This window comes from Paramacrobiotus metropolitanus, unplaced genomic scaffold, assembly GCF_019649055.1.
Source record: "Paramacrobiotus metropolitanus isolate TYO unplaced genomic scaffold, Prichtersi_v1.0 Parri_scaffold0000002, whole genome shotgun sequence".
Taxonomy (NCBI): domain Eukaryota; kingdom Metazoa; phylum Tardigrada; class Eutardigrada; order Parachela; family Macrobiotidae; genus Paramacrobiotus; species Paramacrobiotus metropolitanus.
The window spans coordinates 3748972-3763768 of NW_026570222.1; the positions used below are offsets into that span (position 1 = coordinate 3748972).

A 14797-nucleotide genomic window follows, 5' to 3' on the forward strand; every position below is an offset into this window, starting at 1 on the left:
CGTCACGAAATGTGCGCAGAGAGCTGTAGCGGTAAGTCACAAGTCGTGTAACGCACCACCACTTGATGGGGACACACTACTTATCGTTAATGTATGCAAGCGCAATAATTCTACTTATAGGCTTGCCGCCGCAAATATTTATCTAATAATATGCTTCCATATAATTATTAGTAATAAAAATAGGTATATGGAATACCGAATACCGTGATAAACTTTATCTGGCGGCCATTAATTTATCGATAAAAAATAAAAATTTACAAAAAAGCATGATAAAATCATTATGCTGCCCAGCTGTGCAGCACAATGAGGCATTGTCCCCATCCCCCAAATGTGTGCGGCTCGTGTTGATCCGGCGCTGTGCAGCACAGACACAACCAAAACAAAGAACAGCGGAGAGCGCGCATTTATCCACAACCAGAAGTCAAACTAATGAGAGCCCTCACTTCTCTGCTTTTGAAGTTTTAATTTGTAAATGTTTACTTGGGTTGATTTCTTGACGATTTCTTATAAATTGATTTCTTGACAATTACAGAAAGTAGTGAGGAAACTTGAAGAGCAGCCGGAATAGCGGTCACCGACGGAATCATTGCGAAGTACTTGCTGTGCGAATTCGATCTTGCGAGGATTCCGAACGTGCGACAGATATGGACAGCAGCTGGGTTTATCGGGCCGAATATTCCCTCAGTGATCGATCGTCCTGCAAAGGCTGCAAAAATGGGATTGGGAAGGATGTCGTGCGACTGTGTATCATGGTGCAGGTATGCAGTGCATTGTAGTTTTGTTTTGCCACAGTGGTTGTAATAGCATAGCTGACGTAGCAATCTTGAAAGACTGTTCCGCGCTGTGTTCTGTTATCTTTTTCTTGTATTCTGACATTTCCGGCTCCACCTATAAACACTTTTTGCTAAGTTGTAGTTTCAAAACTACTATTGTTAAAGCGATCTTGTGAGTCTGAGACTGTTTTATTTCTGGGGTTTCGGTTGTTGTTCGTAGTCTGGCTTCCACGATGGTAAAGATGCGCACTGGCACCATCCACACTGCTTTTTCAAGAAGAAGCCCAGTGTAAATGTGGATGAAATCTGGCATTTCCATGATCTTCGTTGGGACGACCAACAGCGTATTCGACGACTAGCGGCGGGAAAAAGCGCAAAAATTGAGGAAGAGGATGAAGATTCAGATGACGAACCGAAGCCAATCAAAAATGGGTTCGTAGCAGCATATGCATTATGCAGTTTATGTACAGTTCGCTTGAAGAGTTTGTTTCGAGTCTAGTAGAACAGTGTGAACTTGTAAGAATTTCGGTTGTACTCATATTGGGCAGTTGTTAATTATCACCTCAGCGTAATGAATATTTACGTAACATTGACTCAGGGAAGGCAAACGGGGAAAAAGTTCCGCGGGGAAAGCTTCTGCACAAAAGAAACGGAAAACAGAGAGCAGTGTGGTCGATGCAGATTGGAAGAAGCAGATTGACATGATTTGGGAATGTAAAGATGCGATTGCAAAGATGTCTAGCAAAGATCTGAAGGCTCTGTTGGAGGAGAACGACCAACATGTGCCTGTGACATCCAAGGTGCGTCTTTAATCTTTTCCTTGATAATTTGTTCGGAAATGTTTTCACTAACGTTATTCTTGCGTTCTGACGTACATCAGTGGGTGGGTGGGTGGTAGGTATTAAGTACTGTTCTGTTACAGTGGCTCATTTGAGTCATGGTTTTGCAGGTGGCTGATAGAGTGGTAGATATGTTGCTGTTTGGAGCTACTGCGAAATGTCAACAGTGCTCGTCTGATCGTGGCCACATTGTAGTAAGGTAAGTAAAGGATCCGTCTGAGACTCTGAGGCTATCGAGTTTGGGCGATATTCCGTAATTTTGGATAACCTTGAATTTCTTAGTGCCGACGCTTACTATTGTATTGGCCAAGTGAGCGATTGGGCCAAATGCGACTATAAAACGCAGAAGCCGGCGCGGAATAATGTGACGATTCCTGAGAAACTTCTGGAGAAATACGAGTTTCTGTAAGTTACTGACTTAAACATTCGATATTATCGATTGCTGGTCTACTACTGCGGAGAATGATGATTGTTTTCTTCGTTACTGTAATGGTGGTTTTTTATATCATTACACACCGAAGTCAGCTTGTGTGTTACAGCATATTCAGCACGAGTAACGAATTTGTTTTAATGGTATTTATAGTGTTTACTTTAGATTTGAACATTTGAAATTTTATTAGGAGCAACTACTTGCCGCCTAAGTCGCGTTACCGAATGTTTCCTAAATGCTTTGCTATGACGATTGCCAATGGCGAGGGAAGTGGGGCGAGTGCATCTGCCAGATCCGGCTCAACTGTAGTGGATGGTCCTTCCACGTCTAAATCACCATACTCAAACGGTTCTGGAAAAAAAGTTGCTCCAGCGCCAAAAGTGTGAGCAGACGAGTTCCGTAGTATCGTTATGAGCTGCTCTCTGCCATAGGTTTCTTGTTTTACAGAAAAAAACTGAATGTGAAACAGCCGCTTAAGGGCATGAAGGTTGGAGCAGTCGGCAAGCTATCTATGACAAGAGCTGCGATTCAAAAGACGGTGACGGATTTGGGTGGAACGTTTGTGGCCAAGGCATCTGGGGATACTTTAGTCGTTATTTCCGACAGTAGTAGGTCATCTGCACAGTAGCAACTGCGAGGCTTAACTGTATTTGCACGGAGTTTCACCTCGTCCTCGTAGACGCTATCGCAAGCCGACCTGTCATGTTGGAAATGGCGGAAGTGTGCCATGTTCATGTAGTTCCCGTTGAATTCTTGGACGAATGCTCATCTGAAAGACTACATACGGAAGACGAATTGGCTGCCCTTATTGAAAGGGTTAAGATTAATCCATGGAAGGCTAGCAACGTAGGATTCAAAACTTTTTTTTCGGCACAGGATATTTTGAATTACTTCAAGTTGGAACTTTTGTAGCCATTAGTACGTATTCACGCGAAAGAAGCTGGGGCTGAACCACTCCCCAGTGGCCTTTCAAGCACCGAAATGCATCGACTGCAGGAAGAGAAAAAAAGTGAGTCGTATCTTGTTTTGTGGTTAGTTGTTTAAACTTACAGTAAAGTGTCGTTGTTGCATAACCAATCTACGCATGCTGTGTTGCCTGTCAAGTGGGACTTGCTATCTGCGAATTACCACTAGGCATACTGCTACATAATATGCAGCACTCTTCTTTTGAGGAGGAATAATCAAACACATATTTTTCTACAGATACGGAGTGTACAAATAATTCATGCTGAATTTGTCTAACGTTATGTACGTGCTTTTGTAGCTGCGATGATGTACGCACTGGATGATAATAAGATGAAAGTAATCGTTAAGAACGGCGGTGCAGTCGATCCACAGAGTGGCCTGGATGAGGACACTCACAGCGTTCTCAAAGAAAATGGGACAGTGTACGCATGTGTTTTGGCCAAGGTGAAAATTTTCAAACAAGAATTCGTAAATGTATGACGAAAGAGCATGAAGGACGCTGTACCCAATGTGGTTTGACTTTTTAGGCCGATGTTCAAATGGGATCGAATTCATTCTATAAGATGCAGATTATACAGCGTGATAATAAACCTGTCTACCATTTTTTCCGGTCCTGGGGAAGGATTGGCACAACAATTGGGGGAGATATTATCTTGGAGACAGATAAGGATGACGCTGTTGAACAGTTCGAGTTCCATTTTAAGGACAAAACTGGCAATGAGTGGGCAGATAAACAGAATTTTCAAAAAAAGCCGGGAAAATACTTTGTAATGGATCTTGATTTTGGAGAGGTTGGTGGATTATTTTGTCTAGTTGTACGTGCATTGCTGGAGTAAGGCAGTTTACATTTTTTTGACTTTTTGTAATTACATATCGCGTTGCTTGCCGAAGTATGCGTAATTTTTTAAAACCAGTGAAACCGGACAACAGTAGATAATGTAGACTCGGATACTAGCTGCCACAATAGTGCGGCTTTTTGTTATGTTGTCACTTGTACTCGTATGACGATGTGGGACGTCGGAAACAATATTTTGTGTAAGTGCATACTCTTATGGTTGCAGGACGAAACAGTCGAAGAATACGCAGTCGCACCAGGGAGCAAAACAAAGTTGGCCGGACCTATACAAGAACTGATTAAAATGATCTTCGATGTTGAAGAAATGAAGAAAACAATGAAAGCGTTTGAGGTCAGCGAAAGTAGGGATGAAATTACGGAAGTGCTTTCAAAAAATATATGCAAATAGCGGGAAACTTGATCCTTTATTGTATTTGCAGATTGACCTGAAAAAAATGCCGTTGGGAAAGTTGTCGCGACGGCAGATTACAGATGCCATGAAGGTGTTGAATGACCTGCAGTCACTGATTCAAGCTGGCGAGCGTCTTAATTCGCCTAAATATATTGATGGATCCAACAGATTTTTCACTTTTATTCCCCACGTATTTTCCGCTGGCGGCGCAACTGTGCTAAATAAAACAGAGGACATTAAGGTACAGTACAGTACTTGTACGCTCTGCTGCTTTTATCAGCTTTGGTGCAACGTGAAGGAAAAAACTGGCACAGAATGGTGTATGAGCATACAGAATTACATAACTTTACCGGAACTACAGGCTAAACTGGACATGCTGGACAATCTTCTGGAAATTGAAGTGGCATTTAGCATTCTGCGCAGTGGTAATCGTGGCTCTGATCAAGATCCACTGGACCAGGTACGGCAGCTTCTTAGTTTTGTATTAGATAAGTGAGGCAATAAGGGGGGTTTTATGTTTTTTTTTAATGATAACCGACTGCAATAAGAACGACTTGTTTTTGGATTCACGTTTGTAAGTATTATTCAAATTTTAGCACTATGAGAAGCTGAAATGTGACTTGGAAGTGGTGAAGAAGAAGAGTTGGGATTACGAAATGGTGCAGCGATACATCCGCAATACACATGCTGCGACTCATTCCACTTATAAACTGGAACTGCTGGACGTGCGTAGTGCAGTCGTAATTTCACATTTTCTGTCACTTATTTCGGTTTTTCGTTTTTAGGTATTCAAGGTGCGGCGATCAGGGGAAAGCGCTCGCTTTGCTGAATTCCAGGAGCTAAACAACCATAAGCTCTTATGGCACGGTAGCCGCACTACAAATTTTGGTAATAAATTTTACAGTGCAGATCTGTCTGGAAATAAAGGAGTAAATATGTTATACCATATTATATTACATCATGATTCGTATTGTTGCCTTCCAGCTGGGATCTTGTCGCAAGGGTTGAGAATTGCTCCACCAGAAGCTCCTGTGGTGGGTGTCGCAGTTTAATATGCATAAAATTTGCTTAAAATCTGTTGATCAATTTTTTTGGTTTTAGACCGGGTATATGTTCGGAAAAGGGGTTTATTTCGCTGGTAATTTTTTCTTCTTGGTTTGCTTTCGAGTTAGTGCTTGAGAATGCGGAATACATACATGTGGACTTGTCTAGACATGGTATCAAAGAGTGCCAATTACTGCTTCACTTCCCAAGAAAATAACGTGGGATTGTTGCTCCTGTCCGATGTGGCATTGGGCAAAATGTAGGTACTGCATGGGTACAAATTGTCAGTGCCTTTTACCCAGCGATTAGATCAGCAGAAGTTCATTGTTTCTTGCTTCTCAGGAAACCTTTGAACGACGCCGAATGCATTACCCGTCTGTCACCGGAATTTCAGAGCGTCAAGGGATGTGGTGCAACTTATCCCAATCCGGAGCAGAGTGAATATATTCATTCCTTCACTGAAACTCCTGAAGCGTTTGACCTTGTTCCAGCAGAATCAGGCGCAGTGCAAGCCGGTAACGGTCAGCAGTAATTTATGGAAAAATCTCAACTGTCTAATGCTTACACTGCGTCATATAATGAATCGGTTGATTGTAGCTAAAAGGACAATCTTATTGAAATTCCCTGTGGACTACCCATGACTGCCAGCATTCGGTCCTCGTTACTGTACAACGAATATATTGTATACAAAGAGGTACTACTTAATTGAGTTTCCTCCTTATTGTTTTATGGGTCTAAGACTCTAACAATAAGTCATATTTTGCAGGCCCAAGTGAATCTGCGTTATTTGGTTAAAGTGAAATTCAGTTACGGACGTTATTGAATCTGGAATGTGTTTACTGCGACTGGAATACTGGGACATTCTGAACCACGCTACGATATTTTACAGCGAATTAGAGATTTTTTCCAGTTACAATATATGGAGAAGTGGTTTTTTGTTCGATATAGCTGGCACTGGGCGCTGCCTTTGCAGTAAAATGGCAGAAAGTAAAATACCTACTATTGATCGTGATGTTGGTTTAATATGGGGTTTTATGTTGATAAACGTTGCTCATGATACAGTACTGATGATAGTAAGATCCTTTTTTTTGTTGGTTGATCGTAAATGCTGATTTCCCAAGTTGTGTTTTGAGTACTATAAACTGATACGTTGTTTTTTACTTAGTTTATGCTTGTCTGATAATTATATTTCTAAAATGCTTTGTGCTCGAAATGAACAAGCAGACCTAATGCGATGTCGCCAATAAAGAATTTTCTGTTTAGTAAATTTCCGTAACTGGCGCTGGAAATGTATACGATAATGCACAACAGCGCATGTCCAGTTTTACCAAGTTCGCCATTTTTTGTTTTAAAACAAAACCGAATGCGAAACTGACACGCTATGTTGAGATTTATGAGAATCATCACGTGATTGATTTTTCGCTAGCATCGCGGATATTCCTGCTTGCGAACACTTATCCCTCAATCACTGCATTCCTCATCTTCAACAAAAGATAACAAACTTTTGTTCTGGATCTGTTCCATGGAGCTGGCCGACTTCGATTTTTTAGCAGGAGCAGAACCAATGGTTGCTGATGGATTTCCGGTATCGATCGTTGGTCTTTTATGAGGCTTTCGAAATACAACCTTGGGTTGCGCCGCACGTTTTTCCTCCGATATCTCCGTTTCCGTTTCTGTGGCAAATTCGCTTCCTTTCACTGAGGCATGCGACTGGAGATCAACGAAATCTGGTTCGGTTTCCGGTTGAGAATTGTTCGTATCTGCCTCTTGTTTTTCTATTGCTTCAACTTCTTCCTCCGTGAGATCGCCCGGGCGAAGGGTAACAATCGTTGGCTTTTCGTCTGGACGGTCATCAATGTTGTCCGCTTCGGCCAGCAGGTGTTGCTTCTAAAAAAAATGTCGATATTTTCGATGTCAAGTGAGCTGTCTGTAATTTTGTTTGTTCCGCAGAACAACTATCAAATCAACAAAATTAATACAACCAGTAAAATAGGGGGGGGGGTCTGTTCCACATTCCACAAGTAGGCCTTTACGCAAAAGCAGCTCGATCGGTAAAGCTTGACCGATGACACTTACGGCTTAATTATTTTATTAATTTTAAATAATCTTTGCTCCTGGAAATGTTTTTGCTATTGTCCCTATTATACTCGTAATAAGAATATGTAATTCCGATTTACCCGTACCCCTCTGCATTCATTTACCATTACAGTAAGCCTAAAAGTGACAAATGAGTCATAATAATAATAATAAGTTAAAACAGCTTACTTTGTCTTCTATGGTAGGTCCTTCTTTATAGCCAGCACGCTTCTTGAAGCTTTTTAAAAACGCTGGTTCTTCTGGCTTGATAACCGTCACCTGGTTTCTCCCAGACATTCCGGCAGTGATTGTTGCGTAAAAAATATAAAATTAACTAACAAAATTAAAGAATAACCAGATAATCATATTACTGTATCTCACAATTAATCAGACGGATGAGAAGTAAATTTCTCATTTGGCATGCAAGCAACCGCGAGGATTCAAAAGAACGCGAGATATTGGCGGTAACAAAGATAAAACGTACAGTATCTATCTGCATAAAATTTAAAAATATACTCGTAGTCGCACGGAACGTTGGTATCGAGTAAAATTTTGACTTTGACTTTTGAGCACTGAAATAATAATAATAAAATACTTAGTTTTATAAGTGACTAAGTCTTCTGTTTCTGAAAAAAGCAAGGAAGTAAAGTACGGAACATAAACCACAACAAACAGTAGTAGAGTCATAGTCTAATCCAGGAGGGGGGTGTGTACATACCCTAGGGCCTAGGTAAAGTTCACTACACTCAGTACACTCACTACACTGTGCACGTAGGAGCGCAGGAACTACCCTAGGAAGTGGCATGAGAGGGGGTGTTCTGGCGATGAGCAGTTCCCAACTTCCCATCATTCTATGAGTATGATCCATCGACATTCGACGTGGTATTTTTGGCTCTTGAGTCTTGACTCTTGAGCTGAGCTTTGAATTTTGATTAGTTTTGAACTTTCAACTATTTTTCTGACTTTTCTTATTAGTTGCAAACTGCAATTCGTAACCTTTTTCTTTTTTTGCAATAAATGAGTAAATCATAAATATTGGCGCATGTAATCTGGAGAAAATTTGAGCGTGATTTCAGGTGTCTCAGCAATGGATTATTTATTTGGACTGCGACGAGGACAAAAAACGTTCAAGGTATTGAATAATGAATATGATGGCAACTCGATCGCACGGTTGAAATGTTCACAGCCAGCCCGTGTTTCTTCACAATTTTCAGCCCCGAAAAAGTATTCCTGAAGGAACGCATCGCCATGATCTGTCGAAGCACGCCGAGGCCACGTTGGGTAGCGGAGCTGATCTGCGACAAGCTGTACAATTGCCTGACGGAGAAGATCTGAACGAATGGGTTGCAGTGCACATCGTCGATTTCTTCAATCAGATTTCTATGTTGTATGGTACGATCACTGAATTCTGCACGGTCCAGAAGTGTCCTGTGATGTCCGCTGGACCAAAGTACGAGTATCACTGGGCCGATGGACAAACGGTGAAAAAACCTATCAAGTGTTCCGCACCGCAGGTAGAGCTTCAGTAAGGCTGACAGTCATTATGATCGACTTTTCAGCTAATTATTTTATCGCATATGTTTATTTTACGCGCGCACCAGGGTAGATTCATTTCATGAGTGCCCTTGTTTGTCAAAAATGGCTTTATTCAAGCCGTTTTAAATTTCGATCCAATCGCCTCGACATCGCAGTGCAAATGTGGTAGTCTGATAATAATGCATTTTTCACGCTTTATAGTACATTGACTACCTGATGACTTGGGTGCAAGATCAGCTTGATGACGAAACCCTGTTTCCTTCCAAGATTGGAGTACCATTCCCAAAGAATTTTCTGTCAACAGCGAAGACAATTCTCAAGCGACTATTTCGTGTCTATGCACACGTTTATCATCAGCACTTCGAGGATGTGATTGCGCTGGAGGAGGAGGCGCATCTCAACACCTCGTTCAAACATTTCACGTTTTTCATCCAGGAGTTCAACTTGGTTGATAAGAAAGAACTAGCTCCATTGCAGGAGCTCATTGATAAACTGATTTCCAAAGGCAGCAGCAGTCATCCTTCGGGCTCGCGGTGATATTCCGTAGCGCTTTAAGCAGTTATTTACCTGTCAATGCATCTCGTTATTCAGTTGCATTCTTTTATAAGTATGTTTTCGCGCTTTTAAAGAGCGGCTATTTTGCTTTTTTGGTGTATAATTGTTGAGAATCTGCTTTTAAATTTTTATCTGTTGTAGAGATTAAGTAAATTCATACTGGTTTATGTTTATTTATCTTCCTTGTTGTTGCCCGTTCATAAAAAACCAGTTGCATTTCGAATTAATCATTCGTACGGTAAATAAGAATTAACTGATAGAAATTCGATTTCTCTCTAAAGGTAAGTTTAGATAATTACTAGATAACGGAACGGAACTTAGATAATTACTAGTATGTGAATAACTTCAAATAAGTATATATGTATGGGTTTTAGATAAGCTTTGCTTCATGTTTTAATGATTTTCCCATTTTGTAATTTTGACTGCCTACTCTAGTACTTTAATTTATTTTATGGTAATCAGGCGATTTACAATAGACTTGCTTTAACTTAAAGTATTATTATTACTAGTAAGAGTAAAAGAAAAACATGAAATTCCACAGCTGATCGCTCCAGATACAAATATTAAATATTTTACTAAATCGTAAACGTCGGTACAATAGTACAGTATGCGCGCAGTAACAGTGGATGTAATCATGTACCTATTAAATCTGCCATGAGGAGCATACACTTACAGTAGATAGTCAAATACTGTAATACGCAGTTTGTGTATCCGTTCAAACTTCAAAGTGATCAGTGATGCCAAAATTATTATTCCATTTGTTCCTTCACAAATTTGTTGTTTTTGAAAGAAGATACGCACATGATCGTACTTATACATTTCACAGCCAGAAAAATCTTCTCTGCAAATAGATATTGTTTTTAAATTATGATTTTCTAGCTGGATTTGCGCATTTGGCATTGCTAAAATGAAAGCTGCAAGAGGTACTTTGTACATTTTGCTGCACTAGGAGCGCACTTGTGCCATATATGCTCGCCCTCGCTTGCTTTCAGTCTGTTTAGTTTCGTCCATGTTTTCCAGGCTTGGAACTTTGGAGAGGAATTTATGGGGTAAAAGCCACTAGCCCTCTGCTAGCCGTAACCTGCCGGAATGACACGAGCAAGCGCTTCCAGCATCCTCACAATCCTGCGCAGGGCCAGTCGGGAGACATCGGCGTCGTCCCGGACATACCCACCTCCGCGAAGTCCAGCACCCTGGGAAACTTAAAACGCGGTGAGCCTTCCATGAGCACTGGCTTTGTATGGTGTTTGGCGATTGCATTTTGATTAGTGGATTGATGGCAGGTCGAGGAGGACGTTCTTCGTTTAGTGGCGTGGTGGCTACGGTTTTTGGCGCATCGGGCTTTCTTGGCGGAGCCGTTTCTAACCAGCTGGGTAAAATATAAGTTTGCTGTGTAAAAACAATTCGCACAAATTTGTGCATTGCAGATTGGTAAATCAATTAATTTACTTATTCGAAAATGCATGTATTTTGGAGTTAATGAATATGTCTGCATGTGTGTGAGTGCTGGGAAATAAAGTAGCGTTGAATTTCTTATGTTTTTCGTTAACGATGTCTTTTACCTTTTCCAGGAAAAATTGGTAGCCAGCTGATCATTGCCCATCGCTGCGATCCGTACGATGTGCGGCATATTAAGGTTATGGGCGATCTGGGACAAGTTTTGTTCCAGTACTGCGATATCCGTGATGAAGCCGCCGTGAAAAGAAGCATGAAATACTCCAACGTCGTAATCAATCTTATTGGCCGCGATTACGAAACCAAGTAGGAATAATAGCATGTGAAGCGCGATGCAATATACATAGATAATTGGTTAGGGTTTGTTTTTGGAAAACCGATGTGACGTTTGAGCACTTTTAAGAGACTAAAAATAATGTCAGAGTAAGTACTACGTAGTTCTTAGTTTGATTGACAATAAGATTGACGGATTTTGTTATTGTACTTGCAATTGCTGGATTTTTAGAAGGCTAAATTTAGATTAACTTATTCTAGCGTTCAGTGCGTGTTTTTTAGGAATTTTACTTTCGAGCAAGTGCATGTGGAAGGAGCTCGCCGGATAGCGCGGGCCGCTAAGGAAGCGGGTGTTGAACGGTTAATTCATTTTTCGGCTCTTAATGCCTCGGAAAACCCAACACCGATCTTGATGAAGAAGGGCTCGGAATTTTTGAAATCCAAAGTAAACTCTTATGATTATTCCATATTACGATTTTTATTTGGCCATTGTCGTGACTTTTTGGTGCCGTGCGTAGGCACGCGGGGAGAAAGCCGTGTTGGAAGAATTTCCCAATGCTACAATATTTCGTCCAGCGGATATCTTCGGTACAAACGACAGGTTTATAATGTATTACCGCTATTGGCTGAGGCGCAACGTTAAATGGATGCCGATGTACAAATGGGGTGAAGCAACGATCAAACAGCCTGTTTTCGTAAGTAGTATTGCATCGACTGTTCTAATAATTTTCATGATGCTGTTAGTTTAAACGGTGCGGCACGTGCAAATTCAGAATGGTTTTATCTCGTTGACTTTAGGTTGGTGATGTGGCTCGTGCTGTTGCGAATGCCGTAACTGATCCGGACTCTATTGGAAAAATTTACGAAGCAGTGGGGTAGAGTTACTTGTGGTGCACCCTTTCTGCATTGCATAGTTTAAATTGAGTTGTTTCTGCAGGCCGAGAAGGTACGTGCTGGCTGACTTGGTGGACTGGTTTTATCAGGTTATGAGACGATCGCCAGAAATGTGGGGATACCGAAGAACGCCCCTTGACCCAATTTCACGGTATGCCTGGGAAGTATTTTGGTTGAGTCTACTTTAAAATTTTGCACGCGGAATATGCTGCTCGGCACATGTGGTACTGTTAAAATCGTTTGCACTTAAACAAGGAAAATAACATGTAATAGTCAACGCCCGCAGCCGCAGAGTTGCGAAGAGTAATATGCAGGCGAAAGAATCGAAAAGCAACTTTTCACACCACAAAGGCACATTTTAAACTGCAGCCGCTCGTTCTTGATTACACTAAATTTAATTTGCTTGCAGGCTCAAGCACAAGATGTTCGACATCTTCGCTTACAGAAATCCTCACCTTACAACTGAACGAGCCGAGCGTGAATATGTAACAGACAAGCGTGCCGGTACACTGCCAGACTTGGAAGCGTTGGGAATAAAGCCACTCAAAACCATCGAGGAATATGCGCCATTTGTACTATATCCCTTTCGGGCATTTAATGATTATAACGATGAATTAGGTACTGCACTACTGCATAATTAATTCTGTGCTACTTTGAGAATACTATTCAGTGACTTGTCTTCTAAGGTGAATTTCCTACGCCTCCCGATCCTCGCTATATGGAGGATGAACTACACACGGAGTTGTGGAAACTCTATCATCAGTCTCCAGAGCAGCAACTGCAAACCCGTTGAAACTGTCGAAGTGTAAATATATTATAATACAGCCTTAGGTTTGATTAAATATTACGCAAAGCTGTTTTATTTTATTTCAGTTTTCATTCAATTATGAATTAGTTTATCTGTTAGCAACTACGTTTACTATTAATAACTTGTGTTGCTTATCAGACCTGTTTTACTGAAATAAAAACGAGTGAACGTCGAAAAAAACTGTACATTTTATTTTTAGTTGTATCTTTAAACTCGCAAAAATTGCACTCACAAAAGTTATACGGGATGCAAGTAAACAGAATACACAGTTATCCGAAAGTAGATTTTTGCCGATGTGAATTAGCAGCAATATCCAAATCGGTACCGTAGTCAACCAATCATTAAGTAATGTAGTAAAAAAGCATAAAATATCGTTATCAACCTATCACATCATGGTAATATCATTTTATTTTTCAAAGAGATTCACCCCTAACTATTATCAAATTTCAGTAACTAGAGTAAATCACCGAAATGCCTAAGGTTCCAGATTCTTGCCGACAACATCAAACAAGTGTGCGTGCGGTCCGGATCGCCGCGCGATAACGAATGCCGTTTCCTTGGCATGAGATTCCAAATCTGGTTGTATACAAGGATGCAGTAAGAGTAAACGGAGCAAGTCTCCAGCATTTTTATCGCTGGCAGCCAAGTGCAGCGGCGTCAGACCCATACTTGTCTGCGCATTAACATCCGCACCATTGTGCAAGAGCAAACGAGCCACTTGCAGGGAATTCCAGCGACATGCGCTATGTAGGGACTGCCAACCGTCTTTGGTTACAAGAGAAACACTGGCACCACGGGACAGCAGCTCTCTGGCCGCGTCCAGATGGTTGTTGTAACTGGCGCGGTGTAGAGCGGTGTATCCGTCGGAATCTTGGACAGCGATCAGATCAGGAGCTCCGTCGAGGATTTCGCGGATAATATCCACGGTTGTGCTCCGCAGCATACAATAGTCGGTCTGGTAACGATTTAATTGTGTTCGGATCAATAACTGGAGCCTCCTCTTCGTCGGTATCGAACTCATCAGACAGCATGCGACTTAATTGTTCTGGTCCGGAAATCATTTCACGCAATTAAGCCTTCACCGTTTACTCCAGACGAACAGCAACAATGATAGTTTTGCTTATCGCAGCCGAGGTACGAGTACTTGCTACCCGTAGCTATAGAAAGAGCAGAACAAAAGTATGTATCACCCGATAAATGGAGCCTAGTCGTCGACCCTCTTCTTGTTCTGCAAACTTAAAGTTAACAGAGAAACTCATCAGATTTAAAGCGCAAACATAAATATAGATATATGAATATGACAAAGTCCAAACAATGTTTTGTGTACTCGAGTAGATTGTTGTGGTATGTTTTGACTCACAGCCAGTTGATCGGCCAGTTTTCCGATACAATATATTCGCAAACCAGTATTCATTCACGATTCAGATATGCCAGCAGGCCCAGCACTAATCAGTACTTACTTAATCACCGGTACTATGAAACATCGAAAATATTATTGTAATCTGGAAACTCAAACATAAAGCGGAAGAGAAGCAACAATTTATATTCCATGGTAATCCCTTTTAACACGCGTTTACATAGGAACAATTTCATAGGAAAACATAGAAACATAGGCGTAAACCAATTAGGAAGTTTATGCTGTTGAAACCTGACCCTAAATTATGTATTACACTAGCCACATGTTTGCTGTCGTATCATGTATTTCATCCTGGTAAATGTCAGAAGCATAAATCACAACGCACTTTGTTCAGTATTATTACTTGTATTCATAATAATTTTATGCATTTGTATAATATTCTGTTAATAACAATGATTTGTAATAATGAAATAAATATTGCGCAATGTGTGTATCGACACAGTATCGTACAACCAATTTTGCATTTTGCTGGACATTTATTATT

The 14797-nt window shown here is 41.0% G+C and overlaps 5 protein-coding genes across 7 annotated transcripts; 3 read left to right on the forward strand and 2 right to left on the reverse strand.

Moving 5' to 3' along the window:
- The first annotated feature begins 363 nt into the window (after window positions 1–363).
- On the forward strand, window positions 364–5831 carry LOC129589387 (poly [ADP-ribose] polymerase 1-like). The gene is made up of 21 exons (XM_055484138.1): window positions 364–468; window positions 533–758; window positions 994–1205; window positions 1372–1573; window positions 1723–1811; window positions 1895–2017; window positions 2233–2424; window positions 2490–2650; window positions 2722–2888; window positions 2955–3051; window positions 3307–3452; window positions 3536–3799; window positions 4070–4195; window positions 4284–4496; window positions 4617–4715; window positions 4852–4980; window positions 5041–5143; window positions 5240–5289; window positions 5357–5393; window positions 5468–5558; window positions 5642–5831. Exons 2-21 carry the CDS (start codon window positions 645–647, stop codon window positions 5829–5831), a joined length of 2805 nt encoding a protein of 934 aa, XP_055340113.1. The 5' UTR covers window positions 364–468; window positions 533–644.
- Window positions 5832–6679: 848 nt separating this feature from the next.
- On the reverse strand, window positions 6680–8319 carry LOC129588252 (uncharacterized protein KIAA1143 homolog). 2 transcript variants are annotated; one of them, XM_055482426.1, is made up of 3 exons: window positions 8135–8319; window positions 7565–7709; window positions 6680–7186 (listed from the first exon to the last, which is right to left on the reverse strand). In XM_055482426.1, exons 2-3 carry the CDS (start codon window positions 7670–7672, stop codon window positions 6761–6763), a joined length of 534 nt encoding a protein of 177 aa, XP_055338401.1. In that variant the 5' UTR covers window positions 7673–7709; window positions 8135–8319; the 3' UTR covers window positions 6680–6760. The 2 variants fall into 2 exon arrangements, with proteins under 2 accessions (XP_055338401.1, XP_055338393.1); XM_055482418.1 differs by having other exon boundaries at window positions 8094–8319.
- On the forward strand, window positions 8132–9697 carry LOC129588224 (MOB kinase activator 1B-like). 2 transcript variants are annotated; one of them, XM_055482392.1, is made up of 4 exons: window positions 8132–8232; window positions 8452–8507; window positions 8590–8889; window positions 9113–9697. In XM_055482392.1, the coding sequence occupies exons 1-4, from the start codon at window positions 8229–8231 to the stop codon at window positions 9446–9448; spliced, it is 696 nt and encodes a 231-aa protein (XP_055338367.1). In that variant the 5' UTR covers window positions 8132–8228; the 3' UTR covers window positions 9449–9697. The 2 variants fall into 2 exon arrangements, with proteins under 2 accessions (XP_055338367.1, XP_055338374.1); XM_055482399.1 differs by having other exon boundaries at window positions 8206–8257.
- Window positions 9698–10166: 469 nt separating this feature from the next.
- Window positions 10167–13085, forward strand: LOC129588170 (NADH dehydrogenase [ubiquinone] 1 alpha subcomplex subunit 9, mitochondrial-like). Its single transcript, XM_055482295.1, has 10 exons — window positions 10167–10389; window positions 10487–10678; window positions 10750–10839; window positions 11038–11227; window positions 11477–11639; window positions 11713–11889; window positions 11993–12069; window positions 12132–12239; window positions 12498–12706; window positions 12775–13085. The coding sequence occupies exons 1-10, from the start codon at window positions 10374–10376 to the stop codon at window positions 12879–12881; spliced, it is 1329 nt and encodes a 442-aa protein (XP_055338270.1). The 5' UTR covers window positions 10167–10373; the 3' UTR covers window positions 12882–13085.
- Window positions 12672–14635, reverse strand: LOC129588242 (ankyrin repeat domain-containing protein 49-like). Its single transcript, XM_055482409.1, is given in 3 exon segments — window positions 12672–13822; window positions 13824–14043; window positions 14253–14635. Coding segments are annotated over 2 exon segments (585 nt in total). The 5' UTR covers window positions 13958–14043; window positions 14253–14635; the 3' UTR covers window positions 12672–13371.
- Window positions 14636–14797: the final 162 nt, after the last annotated feature.

Bases quoted from the DNA above. Each gene is read 5' to 3' on its own strand.
- LOC129588252 (XM_055482426.1), bottom strand. From the start codon at position 7,672: ATGTCTGGGAGAAACCAGGTGACGGTTATCAAGCCAGAAGAACCAGCG. The intron at 7,187-7,564 runs GTAAGCTGTTTT...CATTTTTTTTAG, and splicing joins GACCTACCATAGAAGACAAA to AAGCAACACCTGCTGGCCGA.
- LOC129588224 (XM_055482392.1), top strand. The intron at 8,508-8,589 runs GTATTGAATAAT...CACAATTTTCAG, and splicing joins GAGGACAAAAAACGTTCAAG to CCCCGAAAAAGTATTCCTGA. The intron at 8,890-9,112 runs GTAGAGCTTCAG...CACGCTTTATAG, and splicing joins TCAAGTGTTCCGCACCGCAG to TACATTGACTACCTGATGAC.
- LOC129588170 (XM_055482295.1), top strand. The intron at 10,679-10,749 runs GTGAGCCTTCCA...GATTGATGGCAG, and splicing joins CCTGGGAAACTTAAAACGCG to GTCGAGGAGGACGTTCTTCG. The intron at 10,840-11,037 runs GTAAAATATAAG...TACCTTTTCCAG, and splicing joins AGCCGTTTCTAACCAGCTGG to GAAAAATTGGTAGCCAGCTG.
- LOC129589387 (XM_055484138.1), top strand. From the start codon at position 645: ATGGACAGCAGCTGGGTTTATCGGGCCGAATATTCCCTCAGTGATCGA. The intron at 1,812-1,894 runs GTAAGTAAAGGA...TGAATTTCTTAG, and splicing joins CGTGGCCACATTGTAGTAAG to TGCCGACGCTTACTATTGTA. The intron at 5,290-5,356 runs GTGGGTGTCGCA...TTTTGGTTTTAG, and splicing joins CTCCACCAGAAGCTCCTGTG to ACCGGGTATATGTTCGGAAA.